At 37.3% G+C, this 19,030-nt stretch overlaps 1 protein-coding gene across 8 annotated transcripts in view; it reads right to left on the reverse strand.

Moving 5' to 3' along the window:
- Nucleotides 1–19,030, reverse strand: part of ERICH3 (glutamate rich 3) — a 114,998-nt gene that overhangs the window by 50,499 nt on the left and 45,469 nt on the right. For all 8 annotated transcript variants that reach the window (XM_012442565.2, XM_012442566.3, XM_012442563.2 and 5 more), the window contains 2 exons: nucleotides 12,806–12,986; nucleotides 4,751–4,937 (listed from right to left, as the gene is read on the reverse strand). In XM_012442565.2, coding sequence (XP_012297988.2) covers nucleotides 4,751–4,937; nucleotides 12,806–12,986 — 368 coding nt within the window. The remainder of the gene's footprint in view (nucleotides 1–4,750; nucleotides 4,938–12,805; nucleotides 12,987–19,030) is intronic.

The following is a 19,030-nucleotide window of genomic DNA, read 5'->3' on the forward strand; positions in this document are numbered from 1 at the left end:
GGAGAAGTTTCTGGCAAAACCTGGAGAAAACCCATGATCTGAAATAGGTATCTGGTAGTTATCAGTCTCTTCGTTCTCCCTTCCCTAGAACTACTCATGTCCCCCTCTCTCCATATGACACAACTATCAGAGAACTGAATTTATAGCGGGCAGGTGAAAGGGATCAGAAAGCAGTCAAGACTTGCCAGTCCCAGAAGAATAGGAATAATATGTAAAATCTGAAAAATGCCTCAACCTGAACAAATCCAATGGCAATTTCTTAAACTGAAGATTTTACTAAATTTCAGCCATCTACAGTATAGAAACAGCAAAGAAATTGATCTCAATAAATTTTCCCAACAAGCAAATATGAGAACTGAGTTATATCACTTAACTTTTCAGTATCTCCCTATAAAAAAAAGCTAAAAGGATTTGCACTCAAAGTAACTATCAGGCTGTAAAAAATGAGATAATAAGATTATACTTATCTCACCCATATTAAGCATGATAAATATTTCTTGACTATAATGATGATGTGCTTAGCACATTGCTTTCCTTGGGATAAAGGTGTCATGAATCTTCACAGAATATGATTACTAGCATTCCCTTCTGTTCAAGCTGTTCTTCCCTTATCAATTGCAACACCAAATCCATTGATTTGGAGCCTCTGATATGCTGTTACTTTTAGTTTATGTTGTGGCTGCGTAAAGGCTTTGATGCCTCCCTACTGCATGCACAGACTTTTTATTGCCCATCTGCTGAAGGGAATTGGACAAACAAAGTGAGTAACATCTGTGCTTTCCTCGTCAGTGACTACCTATTTGACTTCTGAATATAATTTGAGGTGTTGATTATGATTACTAAAGCTCAAAGCAGTCTGCATTCTACATGGTTAGGCAATTCTTCCCATGTTTCACGCTAGCAATTGAAAATTACTATGCCTCTTCAGATGGTTCCTATGATTGACAGATGAGTACAGTTGTGGAACCTCACACTTTGGAAGTGACCACTGCTCCTCTTTTCTTGTTTTCTGAGTGCCTTAAACAGGTTATTCCTAATCATTTTAGAAATAAAATTTTCTGTTGTTTTATTGTACCATGCCCTCCTTTTTCTCATCATAAATGTTTCAGGGACTGGTATTTTTAAATAGATTAAAATTAATTTCACTTTGAATGAATTGGAGGAATTAGTGTACATTGCTTAAAATAATTAAAAGTGTCATTATGGGTGTGGCAACGAAACCAAGGTTACAGAAGATAATAAGTGATATCAGTTTCCTTCAGGGTACTTCTCAACTCTCCATGGAGTTCTGCAGTGTTATGGCCTCTAGAATAACTAGAAATGTCTCAAGTGAGGAAGAGGACAAACAATCAAGTCCCTAGGACTCACTTGCCTACCCCTGTCCCATTTAAACCAGTCTGACTCAACTTTTACCTGATCTATAACAGGGAGGCATCCAATGACAATATACTGTTCTATTTTGGGCATTCACAGATTTCATTGGAAAAATGGTTATGAAGTTAACAAAAAAAATTGAAAACCATTCTCCTATAAGAACTGTGCATTTCAGTTGAGAGCCATAGGCCTTATTCTTTAATATTGTAACCATTCTGATATTATTATTTGAAAGGTTGAAGAAAGAATCTAGAGGGGACCAAGTGTTGAAATCATAGAAAGAATTATACAGAGGCCAGTGGGTATTAAATAGGAGAGTAAATTCCATCAGTCAGATTTTGGTAAGGATTATTAAACCTCCATAGAAAGTGCTCAGGGCTAATAATTTACAGCTTCGATTTATACCACAACTCCCAAAGAATGCAATATATTTGCACATGGAGGGTTGTATATAAGTTCATTAGCTGTCCTGGGAATTAATTAGAACTGTGTTAAATGACCTGCTCCCAAATAAGAAGATAGCATATCTGAGTTGGAATAGTAAGGCAGTTCAGGTGACCCCCAGTACAGCTGGGCATTGACACTATCTTGCCCTAGACCATTCAATCTTCCATTCTCTGGATGATTCTTTCACGCCTTATCTCTCTGAAAACAACCAACCCCTCTTCTGTCAGTCTTAACCTCAGTTGATAAATTTACTTATTGTTTAAGAAAATAGAAACAATCAGCAGAGAGCTTCCAGTTGTTCCCAGCACGTCTATCAATCCCCACTTACCTCTCTATCTTGTATGCCCAATTTCTTTCCTCTTGTTACTATACACGACGGTTTCTCCTCTTCTTAAAGCTTATACCTCCACTGAAGTCCTAGAACTCATCTTCTCCTGTCTACCCAAGCATTTGGCTCCAGAAATTTTCCCCCTTTATATCATACTTCATGTTTTTTCTTCTCCAGGATATTCAATCCTTTGTATTAGCATACAAATATATTACGGTATCTCTCATTTTAAAAAATAAAAAGACTTCCTTGACCCCCTACCTTCTTCCTCCTGGCTACCACCTAATTATGATTCTTTACAGCAAAACTCTTAAAAAATTCTCTATAGTCGTTGGCCTTAGCTCTTCCCCAACTATTTCTTAAACCCACTCCAAGAAACCTTACATCCCAATTGCTGCACTGTAATAACTTGTGCCATGATCACCAGTAACCAACACAGTACCAAATCAATGTCCAATCCCCAATCTTCATTTTACTTCACCTATTCACACATCCAACTCCATTAATCATGCCCTTATTCTTTAACCATTTTCTTTATTTTCAAGATACTACTCTCTCTAGATTCTCTTTCTATTCACTGCCTTTCCTTCTTAGACTGGATCCTCTTTATCTCCCTCTCCTGTTAAATGGAGTGATATGGAACTCATTACTCAGACATCTTCTCTATGTTCAATTCTGAGGCAATCTTATAAATGTCATCCAAATGCAAATCATTCTCAGATTTGTATATCCAGCCTAGACTTCTCACCTCACCCCAGATTCATATATCCAACTACCTACTCAGCATCTCTACTTGCTTATCTTATACATGCCTCAAACTTAATGTGTCCTGGGCGAAAACCATTTCATACCACCCCCAAAGCCTGCTTCTTCCAGAGTCTCATCTTAAGTACATGTTAACTGGACAGCTTTGTTATTCAAGACAAAAAATTTTGAATTATCTTTGACTCTGCTCTTTATCTCATTCCCTGCATCCAATTCATCAGTAAATTCTGTAATCTCTACCTTTAAAATTACTTCTAACTCATTCCACCATTATCTCATCTCTGGATTGAAGCAGTTCTGCTATTTTCCCCACAGTCCCTTGTTTATTTTTCCCATAAGAGTTACTGTTAGATCATGATAAGTCATTGGGGACATTAGCACTGAACTATAAAAACACAGAGACTAACCTAAGAGTCCAGACTGAAAAAATAGCAATATTCTCAGATAAAAGTTAAAGTCCTTGCAATGACCCCAGCACTCTACATGGCTTATCCTCATGGTCTCTCTGACCTCATCTTCAATTTCATGGTTCTATTCCTTTTGCTCTGGCCAAGCTACCATAGACACACCAAGCGTGTGTCTGCCTTGTGCCTTCTGTACATGCTTTTCCTCTATCCCAAAAGCTACTTCAAGAAAGAGACTTATATTTTCTAGTTCCTGCTCAAAAAAACACCAGAGAGGCCCTTCCTAACCATCCTACATAAAATAACACACTCCCTGTGACTCTTGTCTCCCTTCACTGCATGTATCTGCCTTACCCTGCCTTGTGCTCATAATGCTGACCATCTCAAACATATTAATTGTTTTATTGGTATGTTATTAGCTTTTCCTCCATTAGAGTAAGTTCCACAGAGACACGTAATGTAGTTGACTCACTCTTATGTTCTAGCTTGGCATCTAGCCAATGCTTGATGAATACTTTCAGAAAATGTGAAAGCCCACAAGCAAGACTCCTGATTTCAAACAGAATGTTCAATATGAAAGCTGATAACAGTCAAAACTGACCTTTTATCATGCATTTTGTTATGCCCAAGATTGAAACTAAGGGCGAGAATGAAAATTGGGTCAGACAGTAATGCAGGCAAACCTTTAACAGGCATAACCGATAATGTCCAGCCACGGAAGTCAGATGCTTGGCACACACTTTAAGGCTGGGCCTAAAACCAGTTAGTAAGATGAATGAGAAAATAGGACAAACAAACAAACAAAAACAACAAGCAAGCAAAAAATCTCTTTCCTGCCCTTCAGAAACAGATCTTAAAGTATGAAGAAAGGAGTTGGGCACAGCGGCTCATGACTGTAATCCCAGGATTTTGGGAGCCCCAGGTGGGTGGATTACAAGGTCAGAAGTTCGAGACCAGCCTGGCCAACATGGTGAAGCCCCATCTCTACTAAAGAAATACAAAAATTAGCTGGGCATGGTGGCATGTGCCTGTAACCCCAGCTACTGGGAGACTGAGGCAGAATTGCTTGAACCAGGGAGGCAGAGGCTGCAGTGAGCAGAGATTGCACTACTGCACTCCAGCCTGGTGACAGAGGAGACTCAGTCTCAGAAACAAACAAACAAAAGTGTGAAGAAATGAAAGATAGCAAGTGAAATAATTTAAAACGCACTACCTTTTATCTTTATTATATAACACCTCTGGAAATCTGATTTATATCTTATAATTTCAAATTCAGTACTCCATGTTACAGTAAACAACCCTGAACTTATATATTTTAGGCTCATCTATAGGTAATTTTCTTAACAATTGTGAAGGGAAATTCATTAGTAAAAGCATTCAAAGAAAAGTGTAGCAAAACTTGCCCTCTACCAAAGGACATTTGTTTCCATACTTGTAGCAAGGAGATGATCTCTCAACACACACAAACCCAAAGTAGCCTCGTTTGCCTCCAAGCCTGGAACCTTTTCGATGCTTGTATTCACAGCAGGAGCTTAGCCTGTTCACCTGCATCCCATTCAGGAAAAAGGTGAGACTGAAGGGGAAACCATGGTGTCTTTTGGAAATAAACTGAAAGGTCTCTGGAATTAAAATAGAAATACATTAGTGAAAGCAACTGACTTTGGACTCACAGCTGTTAAATCATATTTTTCTATTAGATAAATACAATATTATGATCTCGATCAGGGGTGTCCAATCTTTTGGCTTCCCTGGTTCACACTGGAAGAATAATAATTGTCTTGGGTCACACATAAAGCACACTAACACAGACAATAGCTGATGAGAAAAACAAACAAACAAAAACAAGAAAAAAAGGTTCTTGCATAAATCTCATAATGTTTTAAGAAAGTTTTTGAGTTTGTGTTGGGTAGCATTCAAAGCCATCCTGGGCCACATGCAGCCCGTAGGCCATGGATTGGATAAGCTTGATCCAGATCATCTTTTAATTTAAGGACAAATTTTAACGATAAGATTGCATTTGATTACTTTTATTTAATAAATACTTTAACTTTTTATAAAAACGCTTTGATTTGTAATAAAATAATAATACCTAAAGTTATATGAGCACTTACTATGGCCAGGCATTATGCCTTATTATCTTGTTATTTTTCAATCAGGTGAAGTGGGAATTTTTCTATCACTAATTTCTAGGTCAAGAAATAATGCTTAGAAGAGTTCAGTAACTCTTCTGGCTCACTTAGAAGAGTTCAGTAATTTACTCAAGATCATACAACGAGTTGGAGAGTTAGAATTTGAATCCAAACATCTCTGTAGAGTCCATACCTCTATCTTGCTATGCTATCTATTGACAAAGCAGTTAATGACAAAAGCCTACTATGAGCTCATTAAAGCATTTTAAAATGCTTTTATTTTTAGTTGTGACTTTAAATACTCTAATGCATATATGAATGAAACAGTTATTTCATCTCCAAGCTATACTCAATTCTGTTTGGATTTGAGAACACTTTCCATCAATAAATTTAGAACCACTGCCTACAATTAGTTATTAATCATCTGTCTTCACAATGCTCTTTGCAAAGCTCCCACCCTGCCCCCCTTTCCCCACAGTGGTCCTAAGCCCTAAGTCTGGGAAACCTTATTCTCTGCAGAGTGACTCAAAATAAAAAGGAAGAAAGAAAGAAAGTAAAAGAGCCTCTCTGGACACTTCCATGTCTGCCAATTAATAATGTTAACAATTTTCACCTCTCTACTATGTACACATTTTCTGTTGTTGCACTTACTACCACATATTAAGATATATCTTTACCAATGGTTTTCAAATTTTAATGTATATCAGCATCACTTAGAGGGCTTATTAAAATACAGATTGCTGGGCTTTATCTCTATTTCTGATTCAATAAGTCTGTGGTAAGAATCAAGAATTTGCATTTCTAACAAGTTTCCAGGTGGTGCTGATGCTATTGGTCCATGGACTGCTTTCTAAGAATGCTAATCTAGATGTTGCCGCTTTGCAAGTTTGTGAAATCCATAAGAGCTGAAGTTGATGCATCTTTTTTCTCCAAATCCCAGGATGATGGCATAGAAGGCTACCCCAAAATAATTAGTGAATTATTATTTTAATCTATTTTTTCAGTTATTTAGAAACACTGTGTGTACCACATTTTCCCTAAAAAAAAAAAAAGAGTCTCTACATTAGATGCAGCTCATTGTAAAGAACAGACTTATTAAAAATGTCATTCTGCCATTTACACCTTAGTATTTCTGATGTAAAATTAAGCAAACTAGGAAAGAGAAAGCTGAAAAAGTATAGAGTCTGGGAAAACTAGGATACAATTATTTTTAAAAATCCATTTGTCTTAATGATACAATATCTTTAAAAATCCATTTGTCTTAATTTCACCTCAGGTGGTGAAAGCAAGTTTGATTGTTTTTGTTATAGAAACTTGAATTCTACATTCACGTAACATGAACCATTTTGCTGCAGTATCATGCCCCATAACTTCCTAAGTCCTCAGTTTAGTAAGAGAGTGCAGTCAAGGAAAGGTTTAGAATGGGCTCAGGAAATCGTAGAAGTGACTGCCCTTCCATCTGATGCTCATGTAGCTGAAGAGAATACCCAGATATTACTCCATTTTGTTTTTTCATTGTTTTTCAGACTTCTAGAACAAGAATTGACACCCTTTGCCTTTACTCCTTTGTTACTTATTTTTGTAATTTAAATACAGTGATATCTCCCCATCTTGACTTAATGATTTCTTCATGGAGTAGTGGAAAGAATAAAGTCTAGAAATCAGAAGGTTTTGGTCCATGATGCAGGTGAGCGTATCTTGGTGAGTCTTTTAACTTTGTTGCATTTCAGAATTCTCACGCATAAAATAGAGATGGGGTGGGGAGAATGCGCTAGTCTATCCACAACACAGCCTTAAAGATTTTACAATGTAAAATATGAGAAAGCATTATATATGCTTACAATTGTAATATTTGTACAGTTCATTATTTATTGTTCACTGACAGTTGGTAGCAGTGTTTCAGGGAGGGACTAAAGATAAACAAAAATACTGAAAATATCAAATGTGGTCTCCTCACTCAAGAAGATATCATTAAACAGGAGAGGCAAAATAAATATATCAGACTTCTGGGTTGCAGTCACCAAATCCTCTCTTCCTGAAAATTTTATCTCTGGAAATGAACCAAGGCTTAAAACAAACTGAGAAGTATGTATTCATGAAAAATTACTGAACGTTAGGTAATGGAAATCCATGGCATTTTTGCCTGGGGCTACTGTCCTCCCCAACATCTGCTACTACCTTATCACAGCAGTTCTAATAGAGTAGGCCAGGCCGTAAATAACCAGCCACTTTGCTGGCAGTGGGGGCTGACTTGATTTGAAGTGCAAGGAAAAAAACCCTTGGTCTGTGGCATGACCAGTAATAAGTAGCAATGTCAGAGGGAATCTGACAAAGAAGGTCAGAGTTTCCACAGGCCTGTTATCGTAGTTTTGGTATTTTTTTGTTTTTGTTTGTATTTTTTGAGGAGTCTTGTTCTGTCACCCAGGCTGGAGTCCAGTCGCAATCTCGGCTCACTGCAGCCTCCGCCTCCTGGGTTCAAGCTATTCTCATGTCTCAGCCTCATGAGTAGGTGGGATCACAGGCACACATCACCAAGCCCAGATAAATTTTTGTGTGTGTATTTTAGTAGAGACGGGGTTTAACCATGCTGGCCAGGTTGGTCTCGAACTTCTGACCTCAGGAGTCTTCCCGCCACGGCCTCCCAAAGTGCTGGGGTTACAGACATGAACCACCACACTGTCATGACTGTAGTTCTAATAAGAGTAAGCAATAGGCCAGTGGATTACTCAAAATTTAACAGGAAGATAGAAACAATAAGGCAGTCATAGAAGCATTTGATAAGCTCATTATAGATCCCTGGCTAACTGGAAGTGGCATGGATCAGAGAGGCCTCGACCTTTTCATACATCTCCAGCCTACCAGTAGCTTTCCCCTATGTGAGAAGAAACACAAGAGAGCTGGTGGAAAATAAATGTTAGTGCAGACTTGAAAACTGCCCGAAGTTTGAATGTATCCCTGAACCCAATGTAGTCAGCTGAATTGTGTCCTCCAAAAATTCATGACCACCCAGAACCTCAGAATGTGACCTTGTTTGGACAAAGGGTTTTTACAGATATAATTAGTGTAAGATCGGGATGAGATCACCCAATGACTGATGTCCTCATAAAAAGAGGTGAGGGTTGGGCGTGGTGGTTCACACCTATAATCCCAGCACTTTGGTGGGTGGATCACGAGGTCAAGAGTTCGAGCTCAGCCTGACCAACATGGTGAAACCCCGTCTCTACTAAAAATACAAAAATTATCTGGGTGTAGTGGTGCATGCCTGTAATTTCAGCTACTCAGGAGGCTGAGGCAGAAGAATCATTTGAACCCAGGAGGCAGAGGTTGCAGTGAGCAGAGATTGCACCACTGCACTCCAGCCTGGGCAACACAGCAAGACTCCGTCTCAAAAAGAGGTGAAGACATGCACAGACACACATGAATATCATGTGAACACAGAGGCAGAGACTGGAGTGATAGAACCACAGGCCGAGGAAGGCCAGTTGAAGGAGTTAAGAATACTTCCTTGGGGCTTTTCAAGGAGGATGTCCCTGCCAACATCTTCATTTTTGACTTTTGGCCTAGAAACCCAAGAGAGAATATATTCTTGATGTTTTCAGCTTTACTTTTGGGGACATTAGCACTGAACTATAAAAACACAGAGACTAACCTAAGAGTCCAGACTGAAAAAATAGCAATATACTTTTTAAAAAATCTGAGCAAAACATCACTGGCTCTGCACCAGGATGATGGAGGCTAAATTTCACAGATTTAATTTAGGTAAGTCACTAAAAAAAACACAAAAACAAACAAAAAAAAAAGAGAGAGAGAGAAAGGGAAAAACAGAAACAACAATAACCCTTGATAGGGAAAGGTCAGAATCCAGAATTCCAGAATTCTCAGGAGCTTTAATATACTACCTAAAATACGTAGTTTTCAACAAAAAAAATTCAAAATACATGATTTAAAAAAAAGTGGAAAATGTGACCTATACTTAGAAATAAAAGGAATCAAAACCACACCTAGGAATCTAACCGAGAGCAACATATATCTACGCAAAAACCTGTGTTTTTACATTCATAGTCCCAAACTAGAATCAATACAAATGTCTATTAACTGAGGAATATTTTTTTAAAAACATGGTATATCCATGTAATGGATCCTCAGCAATATAAGGAGAAAGCCACTACTGATTGCACAAATATGCATGACTCTCAGAAACATTACGCTAAGTGAGAGCAACAAGACAAAATATTACTCATGGAATGATTGTGTTTATAGGAAATTTCCAGGAAAGGAAATCTGTATAGTCAGAAAGCAGATCAGTGGCTTCTGGGGCTGGCTATGAGATAGAGACCAACTGCCAAAGAGAACAAGGGAACTTGCTGAAGCGCTGGAGGTGTCCTACACCTGATTTATGATCATCACTGCACGACTCTGCACAATTCCAAAAAGAAATTAAATTATACATTCACAATGAATACATTTGATGGTATTTAATTTATACCTCAATGAAGCTAGTTTTTAAACCTAAAAAAAAAGGTAATAAGTGAAAGAAAATTAAGAAACAGGGCTGGTGTGGTGGCTAAAGCCTGTAATCCTAATGTCTTGTGAAGCCAAAGCAGGAGGATTACTGGAGTCCAGGAGTTTGAGACCAGAATGGGCAACATAGCAAGACACATCTTTAAAAATTAGCTGGACATGGCTGAGATAGGAAGATCACCTTACTCCAGGAATGCAAGGCTGTGGTGAGTTATGATTGTGCCAATGCACTCTAGCCTGGGTGAGAGACAGAGAAAGAGAGACTGTCTCTTAAAATAAAAATAAAAAAACAGTATAAGTCAAAGCACAATGAGCTGCTTCAGTTTTGAGTGTTGCATGAAAGCTGCTGGGATAAAACAGAGTAGAAATCAGTGAGAAAGCTGCAGAGCCTTAGTCTGAGTCCCAAAAGATGGGTAAGATTTAAATTTGAAAAGGAAAAAGAGAAAGTACTATAGACAAAGGAAATAGCACAAGCAAAGAGAAAGTAATAGTGTGTATGGGACAGTGAAGCAGCTGTGTTTGCCGGAGCGTAACAAGGAATGCACAGATAAGTGCAACAAGATCCAGTTATGGAAATACAAGAAAATGGGGCAGGAAAGGAAGGAATTCTGAGAGCCAGAAACAAAAAATGTTACTTTTTTTTTTTTTTTTTTGCATTTACACGAACTCAAGAGGCCAAGGTTTGTGTTGTTTGAAAGGATAAACCCGGCAAATAAAAATGCCTGTGAAGAAATTGTACTCTACAAGTAGCAGAAAATACTCAATAACTTCATAGGTGTATATAATAAACAATTAGCTTGTGGCTTGAAGCCTAAAATCAAATTGCAAGACATCATAAATTACTTGGGAATAAAGGATGTACTTGCCACAGTTCTAAATAATTAATTTTATTGTTACTTCTAATACAAAGGCAAGACAAATTCACAAAAGCCAAATTTTAATGAGTTTACTGCTCCAAGCGCAATGTCAAATGCCACCCCTCCAACTTTCGTTAACAGAAATCTTTTAATACCCTATTCACATTTTACTGAATCATGCACAGCTTTGATTTGTAGAGAGGGCAGATTCTTTCCAGTCCAGCTAAATTGCTAAGATTGCTGAACCACAAGTCAACTCTGAGCCACCTAACTTTCCAATTTTGAACAATTACTTTCCTGGCAATCAAGGGCAAGCTGAGACAAAATTATTGCAGGGACAGGATTAAATTATTTAAGTCCCCATTCCATCCTGTTATTCAAGACTGTCCAATGCCATAAGCAAAAAGTCCTAGCATCAGTATGTATGCAAAATAACACTGAGCCAAGTAACACCCTTTCTCCCATCACCTTTGGTTTTTCACTCTCGTCACAGAGTGTACATCATCTACCAGAGAATCATTTAGCTAACCTCATTCTTTCTTCATTTGCATCTACCACATTTTCCACCAGATAGATGTTATATATGCATTTTTGTTGAATAAAGTGTGATCTAAGCTCCAGGACGGGTCTCATCATGTTAATTCCAACTTTACAGCTAATTTCAGCATTCTCCTAAATTAATAGCTGAAAGTTACACTTTAAAAAAAAGTGTATATGTATCTATGCCACTATCATTAGGGGTTTTATACCATTCATATTATGAAAATGTAGGAAACTCCATGCTATTCAGAATAGCTCACTGGGGCTTCCTGGAATTGATCAAGGGCCTTACACCTAGTCAGAGGATCAGGGGTCTACTCTTGACTGTGCTCAGAGTGTTACCTTGGGGAGCCACTCCACTCAGGACTCATCTCATTTCCCTGATCTACAAAATGAAAGGAATGACCTCTGGACTGCTACAGCAAAATAAACAAGATAAATAGCATTCCTACCAAATATATAAAATGGAAATGGAAATAAAAAACAGTTTTTAACATGATTGAGCATCATATTATATTTCACTTTAAAACTATCATTCAAGTGTTTACCATTTTTGTGATGGCAAGTTTTACATATGTAATTCCTAAATATGAATTTATAGTCTCTCTTTAAGTACATGAATTTCTTTTTAAGTTATAGTCACTGTCTTTAATTGATGAGGGAATTCAGACTAAAAGTAAAAATCCCACATTTGTCCCAATTCTCCCCTTAACTCTTATCAAGATTATCCAAATATAAATATTTCTTTTAATTGGTAAAAATGCTGTTATTTTCTGGACAGTTTCTTCAGCAAGAAAGTGACAATATAACCCTGTAAACACTATTCCTTTTCACTGCTGCTTCCTTGAACTAAATATTGAAGAAAACCACTACAGTATAATTTGTGAAAACCTATATTGCATATAAAAATTATCTTATGCTGACAAACGTGGATTTATGATCAAATGAAAGCAAAAATGTACTAAAAGCTATTTAGCCAAATTCTGCACCAAGTTATTTCGGTGTGATTCACCCTGCAGCTTATTGGATTTGTGATTTTATCTCAACATACCTCTAAAGAACAAATTGCCAATCTGGTATTTTTCTCTTAGAATAATGTATGGAATAATTCACTATGGCAAGCCAAATAGTTAACTTTTAATTTGGGGGACAGCTTATTCGTGCAACATTTTAATGATCATATATCTCCATCCCAAAATTAATCTGCTACCAGGTTAAATCACTCCAAATCCTTTCTTCCGCAATCCGCGAGAGTAATTGCTGCTACAGTTTCAATCATAGAGCAGTAAATCTAGATTTACTTTTAGGCAGCTGGTTTATAAGTCCCTGGATATGCATAATTTCATAAAGTGATTGAAGTCATTTTGATATTATATCAATAGCAGCTTATCTATAGCATCAACTCCAAGCAATTAAAAAACATTCACATTTTATGTGTACCTTTTTCAAGTAGTTTGCCTTTGTAGACACATAGGTTTTCCCCACCACAGTGCTGCTGATAAACTTTTATTTCATCCCGGAAGTCTGGATTATCAGAAGATAGGTGTACATTTTCCCCCAAATAGATCATTGTAATAGCTGCATTACTATGCAAGGATGTTTTATGAATCCTTCTTGAATCCTGAAATAAACAAAAAAAATGAGGCTTATTAACTAATTACTTTCTAATCAGAGTTCTTACCTGACATTGTAAGATGAAGAATAAAAAAGGTTTTAAGTACGTACCAAGAAAATCTAAATAAAGTGTCAGTTTACAAATGCGCAAAAACTCAAACCTATTGCAAAATAAACACTCCTAAATAATATATACATTTTGGCTTTGTATTTTTAATGTAAATACTTGGGATTTGGATAGAGTTTGTCATTTTTTTACTTTAAGTGCAAGTGCATAGGGAGGTGTGTCAGGGTGTGTGTATGTTATATAGAGAAAAAATTTCAATGACACCAAGAAGAAACTTTTGGCTCTTTTAGCTGGTTCTCCAATAAAAATCCAAACAATTGAACTAAGTAAATATTAGTAACATCATTTTGTTCGAATGTGAGCTGCCTCAGATATTTAGCAATAGTTTTTGTCATTTACTGCTTTAGCTTCACAGTTGAGCACTGACAACATATCCTCCCTGGGCTTATTCCATCTGAGAGGGAGATGCATGTGTTTGATTTCTTCTACAGTCATTCTGAAGATTAGGGGTCATCAATATTTTGTGCTTGGGACTATCCAGTTTCACAGAGACATTTAGTTGATTGAAAATCCAATATTAATATTGTTTATAGTATCAAAACAATATACCCAAAAAGTCTCTAAAATTACTATATAAACCTATTTGATATTCTATGGCATTGCCCAATTTAAATTATTTCTAAAATATGCAGTAAATGTGCATGCCAGAAATTAAATGTTCTAGGCATTGACTCCTAATTAATTGCTTGAAATATTTTCATAATAGTGAATGAACATAATGTTTGCCTAACCTCTAAGAGGAAGAGGAGGAAGTAGAAGCAGAAAAAAAGGAAAGGAGGAAGAGGCAGAGAAATAGGAAAGTCTGGGAGGGTTGAAAGACTTTAAGAGGGCCTAGGAAGAAAATTGTAGGCCTCTAGCGCTGTACACAGGCCAGACTTTCCTTCTCACCTACTTCACTTTCCTAAAAATCAATTATAAGCTGGACAAAAAATGTTCAGCGACCAACTTTAAGTGTATCCAAGGCAGTAATTTGAGTTGATTCCATCAAATTATAGATGCATGAGAAGCATGCATTTTCTAAAGAATAACAAAGCTGCAACAAAAAGTTTTGAAGGAACTACTAAAATATTTCCATCCCTAAAATCATCCTCTTCCACTTCAGATAATTTTTTTTCCCATTTCATTCTATTTCTCTGAAGCAAAAACCAGAGGAAAGAAATCTGATGGAATGAAATTCTGCTAGCAACAGTCTGAAAGTATAAATGAGGGAGAGAGTCCAAGATTTAAAAATTCAAGCAAATTTTCTTGCCTGTTGGAAGGAAGAACTCTCTCAAATAAAGAGATAATCAACAGTCATACTACAGGGGCATCAAGAGCTATGAAAGTAAATCAGCAAACTGGATTATTTCTTGCAGATTAGAAACATCTCCCTGAATCACAGTTGAAGCAAAGGGATGATGGCAGATCTGGCTCCTCCTTGGAAAATCATAATCCCATGTTTCCTCTTGCCTGGGTAACTGTGGAACTGTAACATGCCTGTGTGCAGCTGACTGCACAATCAGCGGACCTCAGGCAAATCCAGCTCCAAGCTGCGCCTAGCACCTTAAATGAAGTGTCTGATTAAATAAAAACATCCCCCTTTTGTTAAGCAATACTTTCTGAAGCAGCATGGATTTAGAGGTAGCCCTGTGAGTTTGTAGGAGATAAGCACTATATAAATACAAGGTAATAGTGGGATTAGAGCCAGGGAAAGACCTGGGTCATATGTATGCAATGAGAAACTGGAAGGAGAAACTTTTAAAGAGAAGATAAAGGAAATGGCAGCCCTTTATCCTTTTCATTTCCTCTTATTCACATTGCTTTCTGCTAAAGCATACTTCTGATAGTAACATCTCTTTTCTCTTGGGTCTCATTATTCCATTGTCTTTAAAAATTGTTCCCTAATTATTGCCACCAAGTAAATTTTTCTGGGTTCTAATGGAAAGCCCAAGTGATAGTTCATGATTAAATATATGCACTAGGAAATAAACAGTTGTTTCTTTCAGTTGATTGAATTGCCTCTATACTTACCATCTTGCAAAGATAAAATGACCTCAGACAGATAAAACTTTAACAAGGTTTCATGGCCCTTTCTGCTGTCCTCAAGTAAGTATGAAAACCTTCCATGAAAATTCAGTTTCATTTGAAGAACAGGAGCAAGGCCTTATGCTGCTGCACAACTAAGCTTATCTTTCTGACTTCCTTCACCAGTTGCTTATTCCTTCTCATTTCTTTTCAGATTTCTCAGGCAAGTACAATTGAGTTGATAAATAAATAGCAAGCCCATTGAGTGGTTAACCCATCAGCCATTATATATTTGCAACATTTAGCATTCAATTGATACACTAAGTTTTCACTGAAATCTCCTTTTATCCATGCCCAAGCCTGTGTGAGAGGTAGATTTAAGAGACAGTACAGGTGTCAAAGTGCCTGTTCTCTTTGATAGTGTTGGGCAGTAATTCCTCTTCATCTACTTCACAAAGCCCTGGCGAATTCTGGACATCAAGTAGGGTGACCATAATATTTATCATCCAAACTTGGACACACAGTGAAAGAAGTGTTACTAATAATTAGGAAATGGTGGAAGGAAGGGCAGAATTTTGAACTATTCCAGGAAAAATGATAGGTATGGTCACCCTACAAATTAGTCTTCCCACTTTTAGTCTGATATTCCTCAAAATATCCCTCCTGTTGGAAATCAGAGTGATCTACTGTTATTAAATAGATAATGTCAACATCCTTCAGTGGTTCCCACTATTCATGGAATAAGTTCCAACATTCCTCAGACAACATAAAATGTGTTATATTCTCTAACTCCTACTGTCTCCCAGTGATTGCAATATCTCATGCTACATTTAAATGTCTAGCAACTGAACTGATTGTAGTGGCCCTAACACTATCAACTACTTTTAATCTCTAGGCCCCTATTTATATGAATCACATGATATTGGAACTATTTCCTTGTATTATCTCTCTCTCAGTACATAAGGATGATGTCCTACCGATCTTCATACCATCAGTAACTTGCCAGTGCAGATGCTTTGTAAGGACCTAACAAATGCTGATCCAACTGGACACAGACATGGAACAATGAAGCATTCTATATTCTATCCTTTCCATATTCTGATAAAGCTACAGTAGGTTGGTTCCACCCTAAATAGGAAGCTTGCTACATTTATAGTAACTCAATAGGTACCAAAACAAGAAAACTGATTCACAGTGTCCTGTTAAACCAAATGCCAACTTTGCTGACTATTCCTTGATAAAGACTGATACAAAACCAGCCTGACCATAAAGAGTAGCAATCCCCATGTTGATGCTGGTGGCCCTAGGGAGAGAAAATCTGACAGAAGCCAGAGGAAGAGCGTTCATATCCTAAAGACTAAGAACTGGTTGTATGAAAACCTCACATCACTACATTGCAAATGTTCTTCCCTTTCTCTTCTCTTTCTCACTGGTTTTGCCTCCCATCTTTGCTTTTAGTATGCTTTCTTTTTTCTTTTTCATTTTTGTCTGGGCCAGTTTTCTTACTACCGTGTAAGCCTTACCTCATGCTTATTCCTAACATGCCCAGAAACACCTCAATCCTTACAGAGGCATCAGAGCTCTAGATTTTCAGGATTTACCTCACCTATTCCTTCCCATAGAAATCATAATAAGGGCTCCTGCTCACATTTTCTTCCTCACTCCCTCTGCTTCCTAACCTACCCTGGTGCTTCCTTATGTGGCTCTGCATAATGTCATGTAAGGGTTGTTATTATTATTATTGAAGATGGGGTCTTGCTCTGTCACCTAGGCTGGAGTGCAGTGGTGTAATCATAGCTCAATACAGCCTCAAACTCCTGGGCTCAATCGAACTTCCTGCCTCAGCCTCCTTAGTGGCTAGGATTACAGATGAGTGCCACCGTGCTTGGCTAATTTTTATTTCTTTACTTATTATGGATTTATTTTAGAGATGGGGACTTGCTTTGTTGCCCAGGATGGTCTCAAACTCCTGACCTCAAGTGATCGTCTTGCCTCAGCGTTTCAAGTCACTAGGATTACAGATGTGAATCAGTGCACCTGGCCCTGTCATGGTTAATTTTACCTATCAATTTAGCTGGACTTCAATGCCCAAACTGGCAAACATTATTCTAGATGGATCCATAATCAATGCACATGGTGTGTCCTCTCTTCTTGGGAACTGTAACAATCTATCTTTTTGATAGCAATCATTTCTTAATCTATAAGTCTCACCATACCTGAATAATTTTTAAAAACCCACATTTTAAAATAGACTTGCAGAAAGATATACTTACTTTCATTATGAAAGGGTCAACTAGTGAAGGTTTTAATCAGTAGAGGAGCATGTTGAGAGTTTTTCCATAATGTTTAATTATATTTCATTGCTTTTTACTCTTTCTTTCCTTTTTTAAGAGCCTTTAAAAGATGTTTTGGTGAATGGTAGTCATAAAATCAAAGATGATTTTATGTGTAAATTAGTCACAAGAGCCATCTCACCTTAAATGAATCTTTTCCATATCTAAATAAACTAAACTCGAGTATTAATGTAAAAGTGTGTGATTCTCCCCACTGAGCCATTTTTACTCTGCCTAAAGATCGGGGCTAGAGTCAATGCCAACAGGCATTTAGCATGAAATCAAGTGTGAAGATGACTACATCTTGAACAGAAAACAAGTGTAAAGACTGAAGTCTATACGAATGGCTAGATTTATGGGTGAAGGTGAAAAAAGAATCACAAAGGAGTAGGAGAAGAGGTAAAAGGGGACAGCGAGGAAGCAGGAAAGCAGAATGCCATGGAAGGCAAGAGAGGAGAGGTTTAAGGAGGAGGCAATTAATAGCCTAAAATTCTGCAAAGAAACATCATCATAATGAATTTAAAAATACTAAGATGGTAGAAATAAGTCTAAATATATCACTAAACAAAATAAATACAATTGGACTAAACACATTTATTAATAGAACAGAGATTCTCAGATTGAATCAAACACAATCCACCCATACGCTATATAAATACATTTAAAGCCTAAAGTTTAAACCTAAAGATACCAAAAGACTGAAAGTGAAAATGATGTTTACACACATATGCACACACACACACTTATGTGTATGTACAAGGTTCACCCTTGAACCTCATGGGTTTGAACCACATGGGTTCACATATATGCAGACTTTTTTCAATAAATATATTGGAAAACTCTGGATATTTACAACAATTTGAAAAAACTTGAAGCAAACCATATAGGCTAGAAATATTTTGAAAATAAGAAAAAGGTATGTTATGAATGCATAAAACATATGTAAATGCTAGTCTGTTTTATCATTTACTACCATAAAATACACACAAATCTATTATAAAAAGTTAAGACTTATCAAAACTTACACATACACTTAACACATCATGTATGGTGCCATTCACACCGCGGTGGCTCACGCCTGTAATCCCAGCACTTTGGGAGGCCGAGGCGGGTGGATTACAAGGTCAGGAGATCGAGACCATCCTGGTCAACATGGTGAAACCCCGTCTCTACTAAAAATACAAAAAATTAGCTGGGTATGGTGGCGCGTGCCTGTAATCCCAGCTACTCAGGAGGCTGAGGTAGGAGAATTGCCTGAACCCAGGAGGTGGAGGTTACGGTGAGCCGAGATCGCGCCATTGCACTCCAACCTGGGTAACAAGAGCGAAACTCCGTCTCAAAAAAAAAAAAAAAAAAAAAAAGAAATGTAAACAAATATAAAGATGCAGTATTAAATCATAACTGTATAAAATTAACTGCGGTATATGCTGTTCTACTGTAATAATTTCATAGCCTCCTTTTCTTGCTACTGTAGTGAGGTCGAGTGTTGCGAGTATCCACTTAAAATGCAATGTGCCACTAATCATGTCTATACGAGCAATTCATCTCTTTAGAAAATCATTTGTCACAGTACAACATAATCCCTCA

Source organism: Aotus nancymaae, unplaced genomic scaffold, assembly GCF_030222135.1.
Source record: "Aotus nancymaae isolate 86718 unplaced genomic scaffold, 86718_ANA_hifiasm-v0.15.2.pri h1tg000007l, whole genome shotgun sequence".
Taxonomy (NCBI): domain Eukaryota; kingdom Metazoa; phylum Chordata; class Mammalia; order Primates; family Aotidae; genus Aotus; species Aotus nancymaae.